The sequence below is a fragment of the Asterias amurensis genome, chromosome 13 (genome assembly GCF_032118995.1).
Source record: "Asterias amurensis chromosome 13, ASM3211899v1".
Lineage (NCBI taxonomy): Eukaryota > Metazoa > Echinodermata > Asteroidea > Forcipulatida > Asteriidae > Asterias > Asterias amurensis.
The window spans coordinates 18,867,017-18,881,763 of record NC_092660.1 but is presented as its reverse complement, the minus strand read 5'-3'; the positions used below and the strand labels follow the sequence as shown (position 1 = coordinate 18,881,763).

At 39.0% G+C, this 14,747-nt stretch overlaps 4 protein-coding genes across 4 annotated transcripts; 2 read left to right on the top strand and 2 right to left on the bottom strand.

Annotated features, from left to right (window-relative positions):
- Positions 1–691: 691 nt before the first annotated feature.
- LOC139946305 (uncharacterized) lies at positions 692–2,632 on the bottom strand. Its single transcript, XM_071943930.1, has one exon. The coding sequence runs from the start codon at positions 2,585–2,587 to the stop codon at positions 1,283–1,285; it is 1,305 nt and encodes a 434-aa protein (XP_071800031.1). The 5' UTR covers positions 2,588–2,632; the 3' UTR covers positions 692–1,282.
- A 927-nt stretch (positions 2,633–3,559) lies between these two features.
- LOC139945743 (uncharacterized) lies at positions 3,560–6,623 on the bottom strand. The gene has a single exon (XM_071943126.1). The coding sequence runs from the start codon at positions 6,558–6,560 to the stop codon at positions 5,205–5,207; it is 1,356 nt and encodes a 451-aa protein (XP_071799227.1). The 5' UTR covers positions 6,561–6,623; the 3' UTR covers positions 3,560–5,204.
- A 1,799-nt stretch (positions 6,624–8,422) lies between these two features.
- Positions 8,423–10,782, top strand: LOC139945745 (uncharacterized). The gene has a single exon (XM_071943130.1). It carries the CDS (start codon positions 8,459–8,461, stop codon positions 9,761–9,763), a length of 1,305 nt encoding a protein of 434 aa, XP_071799231.1. The 5' UTR covers positions 8,423–8,458; the 3' UTR covers positions 9,764–10,782.
- Positions 10,783–12,139: 1,357 nt separating this feature from the next.
- LOC139946304 (uncharacterized) lies at positions 12,140–13,351 on the top strand. The gene has a single exon (XM_071943928.1). The coding sequence runs from the start codon at positions 12,140–12,142 to the stop codon at positions 13,349–13,351; it is 1,212 nt and encodes a 403-aa protein (XP_071800029.1).
- Positions 13,352–14,747: the final 1,396 nt, after the last annotated feature.

The window sequence follows — 14,747 nt, the reverse complement described above, 5'->3', positions numbered from 1 at the left end:
GTGTTGAAACATGGGCGTGACACGTGAGCTTGCACCTGTTCTTATAAGACAGTTTCTTCATTCCTATTGGTCGAGAGCGACGACCGGGACAGTTGTGCCACATCACACGATACGCGCGACGCGCACAGCATTCCCTTATAAGGAGTTGTTTACCCGAGGGCGGCGGAGGGCCTTACTATTTCATAGCTAGAGGGGTGTTGTGTTGAAAGAAATCATTGAACAATTATAATTTGTGCATTTATTTTACTTTTTGACCAAAAGTGTTGATATTTTTTGACCGAAAAGGTTTTTATGAATGGGAATCAAAGTGTGTTGAATCGGTTTTCAACTAGTGGTTTAAACCCGCCGAGGCCTGGTTCTTGATAAATTACCTCGACTTCGTCTCGGTAAAATTATCAAGAACCAGGCCTCGTTGGGACTAAACCACTAGTTGAAAACCTCTTCACCACACATTGATTCCTTTATTAAATCATTTGTACATTGAGCTGTACATGGAACTCACACACGGTTACTGTACGTGCACACTCCATCCGTATCATATTTATTTGATGATAAAGCCACACAGCTCCTTAACCTTAACTTGCACGAATCACATTGATTCAATGTTTAGCGTTACTATAAATACATAAAATAGCATGAACATAAGTTCGACAAATAACTTTCTTGAACAATACTTTTTTTATAATCATAAATGCATTTGCAAACATTTTACAACGAGTATACACGCCTTTGAATCGTATTGTATAATTTGTTGTTAATGAGTTTTTGTATCTTAAATTTGGGTAAATCAAGGTGTACATGTATTTCAAAATAGTATCAAAATCAATATCTATCAAATAGATCAATGATAGTTTACTATTGTTGTCAGTTATTTATTTATATATAGGAGGTTCGTTTATGAAATCCATAGAGAACAATAGAAATTGTCCTCTCTTCCAAAAATGGACGTTTTTATTGTAGCTTTTCGAAAACGTTGTCAACAAAGTACTCTGTAAATTATCTGAACCCTCTGAGTGAGTGTCGTCTCGAATATTGTACAACTATGGTTTTTATGTACACTGCAACAACTGGGGTGTCAAATTGACACCAAGGGTGTCGTCACATCAAAGTAATCACCAAAAGAGGTTAACGCCAATGTAAATGTTTCCGCAGAAATAAGTGTTATTTAAACCCCACTTTGTGTAATTTTCCCCATGTTTTATCTTTAAGGGACATTACCCATGGTGTACATTCGAACACTCCAGTTTCTACAGTAAACCTGATGATGATGGTACTCATGTGTCTATTTGTTGGTGTTCTGATACTGCTTCTCAGCTGAACTCTGTGGCACTCTGACCGCTTCATAGCTGGTGTTGGTGCTGCCCTCTGGACGAGCGTAGTCATACTCTGGGCTGCCATTCTCTACCTCAACTGGTTGGTAGTAGGTATGTTGTGTTCGAATTGTCTCTTCAGTCGTAGTGGGTTCCGTGTAGACGCGATTCTTGTCCTCCGTTGGCTGCAGCTCCATGTAGGGATCGGGTTGGGTGTCTCGGGGTTCTTTCTCAGATCTAAGTCTTTTTATCAGACGTTTCTGTTTGACGTCACGAAGGATGAGAATAATGTTGGTCACGAAGAATGTAACAGCGAGGACTAAGACAACTATGAAAGCTACAATCCATGGAGTTGAAGATGGGGCTGCATCAGATGAGCTTGGGCTAGACACAGTTGTGGAGGTTGGAGTAACCTCGTTCCCTGTAGATGGAGTAGGATTTCCAGTCGATGGTCTCGTTGATCCTGCTGTAGATGATGTTGACGTAGATGATGTTGTGGGTTCTGTCAAGGGTATTGTCAAGGTGTTCCTCACTGTAATTGGTCCGAATTGACATGTACGTTTCATACCGGCGAAATACATGGATGATATGAAGCAGTCGAATGCAACACCATTATCAACATCATCCACTGTCAAATCTGATGTCCTTACGACTGTATCGCTATCATCGTTGATAACTGATGCCCAGTTGGTGTATCTAGAATTCTGTATTGTGGGATTAATCGTCATTGTGACTGTTCCGTGACTGCTCTCAGATGAACAACTCATATCTAACTCTGTCCCAGCGTCTACTGTAATGGGTCCAGCAGGAGAGCACATAGGGAAGGACGCACTGGGGAAGTATAACACTGAAAGTGTTACACTGGATGAGGCTACGATGGTGTAGCCTCCACCCTGTATTCGGTAATTGACATTACACACATATTCATCAGTATCGGCCCTCTGCACATTGGTGATGGTAAAGTCTTGAACAACTGTTTGAGTATTCACACCCGATGTACCGAAGATGAATCGCCAAACGCTGTTAAAAACAGTGACATCACCCCATCTCAAGCTCTGTTTTGGATGTTCAGTTGCCCACTCCACGATGTAATCCGACTCGAGGTTTGTAGCGGTACACCTCATATCAACCTGCCCGCCCTCCTTACGATCAGCCTCTGGTGTTAAGATCTCCGCATACGCTGTTGGTTGAGCAGTGACAACCATCAGGAATCCGCCTGCATCAAGTGAACACCAAACACACACCAGCAAAACATACATCGAGATCCTTCCATCCATCGTATTGAATCTAAGTTTATTAAGTTGCTATTAAATCATTCCCACATTCACACACAGCTCAATGTAATAGTGATTTAATGTACGTTTAACGGTACATGGTTGTACTTCCTTATACTGAGCACGACACGGCAATGAACTTCAACAATACCTAAACTCTGGGTTTTCATTTTTACGACAACAAGTTTAACAATAAGGGTCACAATGTCACAGTGAGTTCAACTAATTCTAGAACATGCCCCAAAACACCAAAATAATTGACGTATTTCTTGCCATTAATGTAATTTTCTTCATATTAGTAGGATGGTTTGAAACCGAAGAATCAAGTCAAATAGTTTGACAAATGTTGCCCTTTTAAACCGTCATTTTACAGTCCTCCAGTCGCTTTGATATGTGCGATTTTTTGGGTAAAGAACTCACTTATATTCTTACTGAGCACTCTCAAAGAGCGTGATCCATATTTAGATGAGTATTGTGACGTCATAGATTTCCCAGAATAGCACAAAACTGATTTGGAAAAAGTCTAAGAGTTCAGTTCCGGGTACATGTACATGTATCCCATCACAAACACGTACGCCGCCAACGGTGCCAAAAAGGGTCCTAAATCCTGATTAATGTTTTTCTTTTCTTACAGAATGAACAGTTTGATGAAAAAGAAATGCCGTTCATTTGGCCTCAACAAAACTTTTGAAGATTGTTAAAAATTGTTCATTATTAGCTCAAACAAAGTCCTCGGTATTATTTTAAAATAACAAAATGAAAGGAATCATTCTTTTTGTAGGAGGAGTGTTAACCATAAGTGTTGGGGCAGTGAGGTCCTTATAATTACTTTCCTGAATGAGATGGACGTGTAAGATACCATGTATTGATGTCGGTCACTCGTCATTAGTTTATTCAAATCCAGCAGGCTCATAAATATTCATACAACTTGATTACAAACAGAAATCGTTTAAAAATGCTAATTTATTCATATCAGGCAGGTTCATACATATTATTTAAACAATCTGATTACAAATGAAAACACTTTTAAAAGTGCAAATGTATTCATATCAAGCAGGTATGTACATATTCATGTTTTCCGATTACATTTTATTTGACTCAAAATCTTATCAATATTTTTAATCTGAATTTTTTTAAAGCAATTTATATAGAAGCAGGTTTGTACATAATCATATTCTAGTTCTAATTCCAAATGAATGTTCACTAAAAATACATGGTAGCGAGCAGGTTCTTACATTGTTGATGTAATCTGATTACAAAGGAATATTCGTTTTTGTTCTGACCGTGTTGACTACTTATGATCACAACCTAACAATGTGATGTGACAATAGATTAAAGGGGCTGTGTCGTCATGATCAAAGCAGGTCTGTGTCAGTACATGGAATTATAAACTCTCACAGTTTACTGCACGCGCGCCCTCCCTCCGTATCATGCCTATTTAGTCATTATGACACAGTCCCTTTAATATTAATATGCACCAATCAAATTGACTAAATATATAGCGTTACTGTAAAAACATACATGCAAGTGAACGTTACTTTGACAGCTGTAACGTCCTTAGATATAAAATTCTTATGAATTTTTAAACAATTCACGGTAGTATAAATGAACACACTTTAGGCCTATGTGTTTTTACGACGTTAGTTTATATTCTGTATCTTTTTAAACTGGATGCGTTTACATAAACAATGTGAACATGTTTTTTAAAATACAACTTCAAAAGTTTGAACATAACATTGACATATGTTGCTTGGATATTTACTGTTTCTGAATAATTGTAGATGCATTTGCTGACAACCTACATCAATTGATTATGCCTTTTAAATCTAACGTATAATTTGTCTTTTGCGATGTGCGTTTATTCTGTGTATTAAAATTAGATGCGTTTACATGAGCAAGGTTTTGTTTTTCCAAAATCTTAAAATCAGTAGAAAACGGTTTTATTCGAGGGAAACAATCCCCCAAAATAGCAAAGTTTCCAACCACAACGCTATTTGGAAGTTACATTTAGAGAGATAGTGAAGGGAAAACTAGGACGCCGTTTGAGAACATCCAGTGGCGATGATGTGGAGATGGGTATGGCAGTGGGTGTGGCAACGGGTGTGGTAGTGGGTGTGGAGATGGGTGTGACAAAGGGTGTGTCAATGGGTGTTGCAATTGGTAGCGCGTATTAAGAGATGAATACATACACCACCATTTGGCAAGGTGAATTATAAAATGCTGCAGTAGTTTGTTCCTATTCTTAATAATTTGTGCCGCTTTGCAATAGTTGTTTTATCCAAGAATCGTGTACTTATAAAGAGCTCCAATTATTACAAGTAACGTTGCAGTTCTTCTGTGGCTATTTTTTTTTTAAAGCAAGACACAGGAACAATACTTTTGAATTTTTTTGTTTCGGAACATTGTAAAAAAAGATTATTTATGAGAAGGTTGTCTTTAAGTGTGTTAAAGAAATGATATGACAAACAAAATGGTTACCGATAATATAAACTCTCTGGTATGAGACAAGAGTAACCAAATTAAAAAATAGTAGCCTATATATGCAAAAGTTATACACCATTAATGTATGTGATTTCGTCTCTCTAGAATGGTGCATCTTCTACATCATTGTCATGACTGTCTAATTGTTAATGTTCTGATACTGCTCCTCAGCTGAACTATGTGGTACTTTGACCACTTCATAGCTGGTGTTGGTGCTGCCCTCTGGACGAGCGTAGTCGTACTCTGGGCTGTCATTCTCTACTTCAACTGGTTGGTAGTAGGTATCTTGGAATTGTCTCTTCTCTGTTGGAATTGTCTCTTCAGTCGTAGTGGGTTCCGTGTAGACGCGGATCTTGTCATCCGTTGGCTGCAGCTCCATGTAGGGATCAGGTTTGGTGACTCGAGGTTCTTTCTCAGTTCTCAGACTTTTTATCAGACGGTTCTTTCTGGCATCACGAAGGATGAGAATGATGATGATCACAAAGGATGTAGCAGCGAGGATCACGAAAGCTACAATCCATGGAGTTGAAGATGGGGCTTGATCAGACGACCTTAGTCTAGACTCAGTTGTTATCTGTTCTGGTGTTATGGGTTTTGTCATGGTAGATGTCGCAGAGTACATCGAATTACTTTCGTTCTCTGTAGATGGAGTAGGATTTCCAGTCGAGGGTTCTGTTGATCCTAATGTAGATAATGCTATGGATGATGTTGTGGGTTCTGTCATGGGTATTGTCACGGTGTTCCTCACTGTAATCGGTCCGATTTGACATGTACGTTGCATACCAGCGAAATACATTGATGATATGAGACATTCGAATGTAACACCATTGTCAGCATCATCCACTGTCAAATCTAATGTCCTTACGACTGTATCGCTATCGTCGTTGATTACTGATATCCAGTTGGTGTATCTAGAAGTCTGTATAGTGGGATTGATCGTCATTGTGACTGTTCCGTGACTGCTCTCAGATGAACACCTCATATCTAACTCTGTCCCAGCGTCTACTGTAATGGGTCCAGCAGGAGAGCACATAGGGAAGGACGCACTAGGGAAATATAACACTGAAAGTGTTACACTGGATGAGGCTACGATGGTGCTGCCTCCGGTCGGTATTGGGTCTCTGACATTACACACATATTCATCAGTATCGGCCCTCTGCACATTGGTGATGGTAAAGTCTTGAACAACTGTTTGAGTATTCACACCTACCGATGTATCGAAGATGAATCGTCCATTGTTGTTAAAAACAGTTAAATCACCCCATCTCAAGTTCTGTCCTGGATCTTCAGTTGCCCACTGAACAATATGATCCGACTCGAGGTTTGTAGCGGTACACCTCATATCAACCTGCCCGCCCTCCTTACGATCAGCCTCTGGTGTTAAGATCTCCGCATACGCTGTTGGTTGAGCAGTGACAACCATCAGGAGTCCGCCTGCATCAAGTGAACACCAAACACACACCAGCAAAACATACATCGAGATCCTTCCATCCATCGTATTGAATCTAAGTTTATTAAGTTGCTATTAAATCATTCCTGGAGAAGACGGATAAATGATGGAAATGCATGAAGTAGAATGATCCCACGTTCACACACAGCTCAATGTAACAGTGATTTAATGTACATAAGTCGACTTGGTTGTACTTTCTCTTACTGAGCACTACGCGCCAATAAACTTCAACAATAACACAATTCATGAATTTCATTTTATCCAGACATGTTTGACAAAGAGAATTATAATGTCACAGTTCAACTGAATCTAGAACTGCAGTTATTTATGAACAACGATCTGCAACTCGCCAATATCATGGCATTGAAATACTGTAGAAACTTAGCACGACCACAAACCGACTGATTGCAACTTCTTAAAGTTAAATAAATCTAATGGCGGAAAGAAACAACTGAAGAGACACAAATACAGATTATACGACAGAGGAGATTTATTCGAAAAGGATAATAATGTTTTCTCGGTGTGTGTGTATGGGTGAAACCAAAATTAATTTTCTTCATACCCGATGCAAATTTAACATCTCTTAATTCGATGGAGTGCCCGCTGCTTAACACATTATGATTCGAACTACATGTCTCTAGCTACCGGGCAATCTCGGTGGTCTAGTTGGTATGACACTGATCTAGAATTGCAAAGGTCGTGGGTTCGAATCCCACCTGAGTACTATGCCTGTGATTTTGTTCACAGAACTCGGGAAAGTACTGAGTATACAGTGGTTACATAATCGGTATGTCTAGTGTGATCATTGTATTCGTTTTGAATGACAGTTAAATTAATAACACTCAGTGCTGCTCTCCAGAATGTTTACTAAAATATGTTTCTGTATTAAAAGCACTGGGCACTATTGGTAATTACTCAAAATAAATGTTAGCATAAAAACTTACTTGGTAACAAGCATTGGAGAGCTGTTGATAGTATACAACATTGCGAGAAACGGCTCCCTCTAATAATCTACCTTTCGAAGAAGAAGTAATTTTCCACTAAATATTTGAATTTGATTTCGAGACCTCAGAATTGGATTTTGAGTCACCGAAATCAAGCATCTGAAGGCACACAACTTCGTCTGACAAGGGTGTTTTTTCTTCCATTATTATCTCGCAACTTCGACGACCATTTGAGTTCGAATTTTTTCGAAGGTTTGTTAATTTGTGCATGTTGAGATACACGTGAGAAGACTGGTCTTTGACAATTACCAAAAGGGCCCAGTGTCTTTAAAAAGAAGGCAAATATTAAACACGATTTAGGACCCTATTGGCACCGTTGGTGGTGTATTTGTGATTTATTGATGGATTACATCTATACCCTGAACTGATCTATCAGGCATTTTCCAAATCAGTTTTGTGCTGACCTGGGAAATCTATGACGCCACGATCCTCGTCCAAACATGGATAATACTCTTTGAGAGCGCTCGGTGAGAATTTAAACAAGTTGTTTGACAAAAAAATAGCACAAGCGACTGAATGCCTGTTTTATAACGGTTTAAAGTGGCAAAAACTTGTCAAACTATATTTGACTTGATTATTCTGTTTTAAACCATCCTACTATAATATGAGGAGAATGTAAAAAATATGTTGAATAATACGTCATTTATTTTGTTGGTTTGGGGCATGTTCTTGAATCAGTTGAACTGCGACATTGTGACCCTTATTGTTAAACTTGTTACCGTAAAAATGAAAACCGAGAATGGTGTTATTGTTGAAGTTCATTGCCGTGTCGTGCTCAGTATAAGGAAGTACAACCATGTATCGTTAAACGTACATTAAATCACTATTACATTGAGCTGTGTGTGAACGTGGGATCATTCTACTTCATGCATTTCCATCCTTTATCCGTCTCCTCCAGGAATGATTTAATAGCAACTTAATAAACTTAGATTCAATACGATGGATGGAAGGATCTCGATGTATGTTTTGCTGGTGTGTGTTTGGTGTTCACTTGATGCAGGCGGACTCCTGATGGTTGTCACTGCTCAACCAACAGCGTATGCGGAGATCTTAACACCAGAGGCTGATCGTAAGGAGGGCGGGCAGGTTGATATGAGGTGTACCGCTACAAACCTCGAGTCGGATTACATCGTGGAGTGGAGGACTGAGGACCCAATACAGACCCTGAGATTTGGTGAATTCACTGTTCATAATAGAAACGGACGATTCATCTTCGATACATCGGGTGCGAATACTCAAACAGTTGTTCAAGACTTTACCATCACCAATGTGCAGAGGGCCGATACTGATGAATATGTGTGTAATGTCAATGACCCAATATCGATCGGAGGCACCACCATCGTAGCCACATCCAGTGTAACACTTTTAGTGTTATACTTCCCCAATGCGTCCTTCCCTATGTGCTCTCCTGCTGGACCCATTACAGTAGACGCTGGGACAGAGTTAGATATGAGGTGTTCATCTGAGAGCAGTCACGGAACAGTCACAATCACGATTAATCCCACAATACAGAATTCTAGATTCACCAACTGGACATCAGTAGTCAACGATGATAGCGACACAGTCTTAAGGACATTAGATTTGACAGTGGATGATGCTGATAATGGTGTTGCATTCGAATGCTTCATATCATCAATGTATTTCGCTGGTATGAAACGTACATGTCAATTCGGACCATATACAGTGAGGAACACCGTGACAATACCCATGACAGAACCCACAACAGCATCTACGTCAACATCATCTACAGCAGCATCAACGAGATCATCGATTGGAAATCCTACTCCAACTACAGAGAACGAGGCTTCTTCAACCTCCTCAACAGTGTCTAGCCCAGGCTCGTCTAATCCAGCCCGATCTTCAACTCCATTGATTGTAGCTTTCATTGTTGTCGTAGTCCTCGCTGTTACATTCTTCGTGGTCATCATCATTCTCATCCTTCGTGACGTCAGAAAGAACCGTCTGATAAAAAGACTCATCTCTGAAAAAGAACCCCGAGTCATCCAAGCTGATCCCTACATGGAGCTGCAGCCAACGGAGGACAAGAATCGCGTCTACATGGAACCCACTACGACTGAAGAGACAATTCAAAAACAAGATACCTACTACCAACCAGTTGAATTAGAGAATGGTAGCCCAGAGTATGACTACGCTCGTCCAGAGGGCAGCACCAACACCAGCTATGAAGCGGTAAGAGTGCCAAAGAGTTCAGCTGAGAAGCAGTATCAGAACATTAACAATTAGACACAAGAGTACCATATACATTGCAAAAACTGGGTGTTAAAATGTGCACCATGGGTGTTGTCACGTTAAGATGAAAAAAGAAATCAATATTTTACACAATGTGGTGTTTAAAAACACTTAGTTTTGTGAAAACATTTACATTGGCGTTAACCTCCTATGGTGATTACTTTGATTCTCTATTTGGTATCGTTATGTGACTAAACACTTGGTGTCAATTTGACACCCCAGTTGTTGCAGTGTACATAAAAACCATAGCGGTACAATAGTCAAGACGACACTCACTCAAAAGGTTCAGATAATTACAGAGTACTTTGTACACAACACCTCCTAAAAGTTACAATACAAACGTCCATTTTTGGAAGAGAGGGCAATTTCTATTGTCCTCTATGGATTTCATAAATGAACCTCATATATATGAATAAATTATTGACAACAATAATAAACTATCATTGATCTATTCGATAGTTATTGATTTTGATATTATTTTGAAATACATGTACACCTCGATTATGTAATTAAACGTATCCAAATTAAATATACAAAATAAACTCATTAATTTTTTTTATTCCACACGATTCAAAGGCGTGTACACTCGTTGTAAAATATTTGCAATTGCATTTATGATTATTAAAAAAAGTATTGTCCATGAAAGTTATATTTGTCAAACTTATGTTCATGTTACTGTATGTTTTTACAGAATCGCTAAACATGGACTCAATGTGATTGGTGCAAGTTAAGGTTAAAGGAGCTGTGTCTTTATGCCCAAATAGATATGATACGGAGGGAGTGTGCACGTGCAGAACTGTGTGTGAGTTCCATGTACAGCCACACGCCTTTTATGAGCAAGACGACACAGCCCCTTTAATATATTCTCACGTCACGTTTTAGGGTTGATCATAAAAGTACACAAAGTCAGAACAAAAAAAAATGTTTTTTTCTTTGTAGTCAGCTTACATCAACACTGTAAAAACCTGCTTGCTATGATAACTGATTTGTGAATATTCATTTCGAATTAAAACTTCTGTAAATAAATAACACATTATTTTTATATTAAAAATAATTCTTTTGGGTTGAACAAAGAATTGACTAGAGTGGGACTCGAACCAACGACCTCCGGATTAACGTGCCAGAGGTCGTTGGTTCGAATCCCACTCTAGTCAATTCTTTGTTCAACCCCAAAAATCATTTTAAAATTTACCCAGTCAGTTTCCCTTGTGGTTTATATTGATAAATTTAAAAAAGCACCAAGATTTTGAGTCAGATAAATGTAATCGGAAAACATGAATATGTATGAACCTGCTTGATATGAATAAATTTGCATTCCTAAATGATTATCAGTTTGCAATCAGACTGTGTTTATATAAATGAACCTGCTGGATTTGAATAAATTAGGGACAAGTGTATTTTAAACGTCATCTCAATCGGGAAAGAACGGACCTCATTGCCTCAACACGTATACTTATTATTCCTCCTACAAAACGAATGTATCCATTCATATTTTGTGTTATACTGAAACGAGATCGAGGACTTTGTATGAGCTAGGTAAATCATTCTGCCAAAATACTGAAAGATTTTAACAGACTTTTAAACTTTTGGTTGAGGCCAAATGAACAGTTTTCCTCGATCAAGTTGTGCATTCTGTATTGAAAATAGACAATTAAGGACATTGGGACCCCGTTGGCACCGTTGGTGGCGTTGTAGATTGGATACATCTATACACAGAACTGAAAGTTCAAAAACTTTCCAAAATCAGTTTCGCGCTACGTGCAATCTATGACGTCACAAATATTTGTCCCTCCCAAATACGGATCACATTTATTGAGAGCCATCAGTAAGAATTTAAATAAGTTCTTTGGCAAACCAATTCTCACATATCAAAGCGACTAAAAAACCGTAACATAAAGGTTTAAAAGGGCAACCATCTTGTCAAACTATTTGACTTGATTCTTCTGTTTCAAACCATCCTAATAATATTAAGAAAATTACATTAATGGCAAGAAATACGTCATATTTTCTGTTGGTTTGGGGTATTTTCTAGAATCAGTTGAACTGCGACATTGTGACCCTTATTGTTAAACTTGTTGCCGTAAAAATGAAACCCAGAATTGTGTTATTGTTGAAGTTCATTGGCGTGTCGTGCTCAGTATAAGAAAGTACAACCATGTACCGTTAAACGTACATTAAATCACTATTACATTGAGCTGTGTGTGAACGTGGGATCATTCTACTTCATGCATTTCCATCCTTTATCCGTCTTCTCCAGGAATGATTTAATAGCAACTTAATAAACTCAGATTCAATACGATGGAGGGAAGGATCTCGATGTATGTTTTTTTGGTGTGTGTTTGGTGTTCACTTGATGCAGGCGGATTCCTGATGGTTGTCAGTGCTCAATTAACTGTGTATGCAGAGATCTTAACACCAGAGGCCGATCGGAAGGAGGGCGGGCAGGTTGATATGAGGTGTATCGCTACAGACCTCGGGTCGGATCGTATCGTGGCGTGGAGGACTGAGGACCCTATAGAGACCCTGCGATGGGGTGGAGCCACCTTTAATAATAACAATGGACGGTTCATCTTCGATACATCGGTAGATACAGCTACTCAAACAGTTGTTCAAGACTTTACAATCACCAATGTGCAGAGGGCCGATACTGATGAATATGTGTGTAATGTCAATTACCCAATACAGGGTGGAGGCAACACCATCGTAGCCACATCCAGTGTAACACTTTCAGTGTTATACTTCCCCAATGCGTCCTTCCCTATGTGCTCTCCTGCTGGACCCATTACAGTAGACGCTTGGACAGAGTTAGATATGAGATGTTCATCTGAGAGCAGTCACGGAACAGTCAAAATAACGATCAATCCCACTATACAGACTTCTAGATACACCAACTGGACATCAGTAATCAACGATGATAGCGATACAGTCTTAAGGACATTAGATTTGACAGTGGATGATGCTGATAATGGTGTTGCATTCGAATGCTTCATATCATCAATGTATTTCGCTGGTATGCAACGAACATGTCACATCGGCCCAATTACAGTGAGGAACACCGTGACAATACCCATGACAGAACCCACAACATCATCCACGTCAACATCATCAACAACAGGATCAACGACACCATCGATTGGAAATCCTACACCAACTACGGGGAACGAGGTTACTTCAACCTCTTCAACAGTGTCTAGCCCAAGCTCTGGTGCAGCCCCATCTTCAACTCCATGGATTGTACCTTTCATTGTTGTCTTAATCCTCGCTGTTACATTCTTTGTCATAATCATCATTCTCATCCTTCGTGACGTCAGAAAGAAACGTCTGATAAAAAGACCCACCTCTGAGAAAAAACCTCGAGTCACCCAACCTGATCCCAACATGGAGCTGCAGCCAACGGAGGACAGGAATCGCGTCTACACGGAGACTCAAGAGACAAATCCCGCACAACATACGTACTACCAAGTACCAGTTGAAGTAGAGAATGGCAGCCCAGAGTATGACTTCGCTCGTCCAGAGGGCAGCACCAACACCAGCTATGAAGTGGTCAGAGTGCCACCGAGTTCAGCTGAGAAGCAGTATTAGAACATTAACAATTAGACACATGAGTACCATAAACATTGCAAAACTGGGTGTTAAAATTTACACCATGGGTGTTGTCACATTAAGATACAAACAAACAAAAAGGAATATATACACAATGTGGTGTTTAAATAACACTAATTCCTGCGAAAACATTTAAATTGGTGTTAACCTCCTATTGTGATTACTTTGATTCTCTATTCGGGAATCTACATAAGACAACACGCTTGGTGTCAACTTTGAATCCCCAGTTTATGCAGGATACATTGTAATGGTATAGTGGCAGTATTCGAGGCGACACTCTCTCAATGGAGTGCGGATTATACACAGAATACTTTGAACAAAATACTTCCAATATACAATAGAAACGTCAATTACATCATCCATTTTTAAGGGCAGTCACTTCTCAGTGGATTTCAAGAGACATATACCAGTCAACCAAATCGAGAAAACTTGCGAGCGACGGTACTAGTATTAGGCAAGAACGCGGACCATGCATTGCAGTTTCTAGCTTTGGTTGGAGCTGCGTTTTGATAACAATCTTTTCATACAATTAAATTTTAGGATGAATTCGATATTTTTACTGGAGCAGTTAAAACTCACACTGGCTAAGGAGTATAAATAATAAGTGTCGGAGGACGTAAGTTTACACCGTTAACAAAATTGTGTATAATATGTAAATATTAATACTTAGCAGTTCAAACTGCAAGTAGCCTATGGTGATGGTATACGAACGCGTTTAATGATAACAAAATGTGATGGTAGGTCCTCACATCAATTGTAAATACTATTTTTGTTTCAAATATCGACGTTAACCAAAACGAAGTTCCTTTTTTTATGCGAATTCAATGACGCAACAACGACATCTCAAAAGCCATTAATTAAATTGTAAAGGTTTTGTGTCATTGCCCAGCGGAATAAAACAAATTGGGCTCAGTTCAAACTCATACATATACACAGAATACTTTGATAACAACACCTCCAAATATCTACAATATAACGTCAATTACATCATCCATTTTTTAAGGACAGCCATTTGCATTGTTCTCAGTGGATTTCAAGAGACTTTATACCACTCAACCAAATCAAGAAAACTTCTTTAAATTTAACTGTGTACGAGTGACGGTACTAGTATTAGACAAGCACGCGGACCATGCATTGCAGTTTCTAACTTTGGTCAGAGCTGCGTTTTGATAACAATCTTTTAATACAAATACATTCTAGGCTGAATACAATTTTTTTTTTACTGGAGCAGTTAAAACCCACACTGGCAAAGAAGTATGAATAATAAGTGTTGGAGGACTAAAGTTTACACCGTTAACAAAATTGTGTATAATTTATGTAAATAAGTCATTTATTAATACTTGCAGTTAAAACTACAAGTAACCTATGGTGATGG

Bases quoted from the DNA above. Each gene is read 5' to 3' on its own strand.
- LOC139946305 (XM_071943930.1), bottom strand. From the start codon at position 2,587: ATGGATGGAAGGATCTCGATGTATGTTTTGCTGGTGTGTGTTTGGTGT.
- LOC139945745 (XM_071943130.1), top strand. From the start codon at position 8,459: ATGGATGGAAGGATCTCGATGTATGTTTTGCTGGTGTGTGTTTGGTGT.
- LOC139946304 (XM_071943928.1), top strand. From the start codon at position 12,140: ATGGTTGTCAGTGCTCAATTAACTGTGTATGCAGAGATCTTAACACCA.
- LOC139945743 (XM_071943126.1), bottom strand. From the start codon at position 6,560: ATGGATGGAAGGATCTCGATGTATGTTTTGCTGGTGTGTGTTTGGTGT.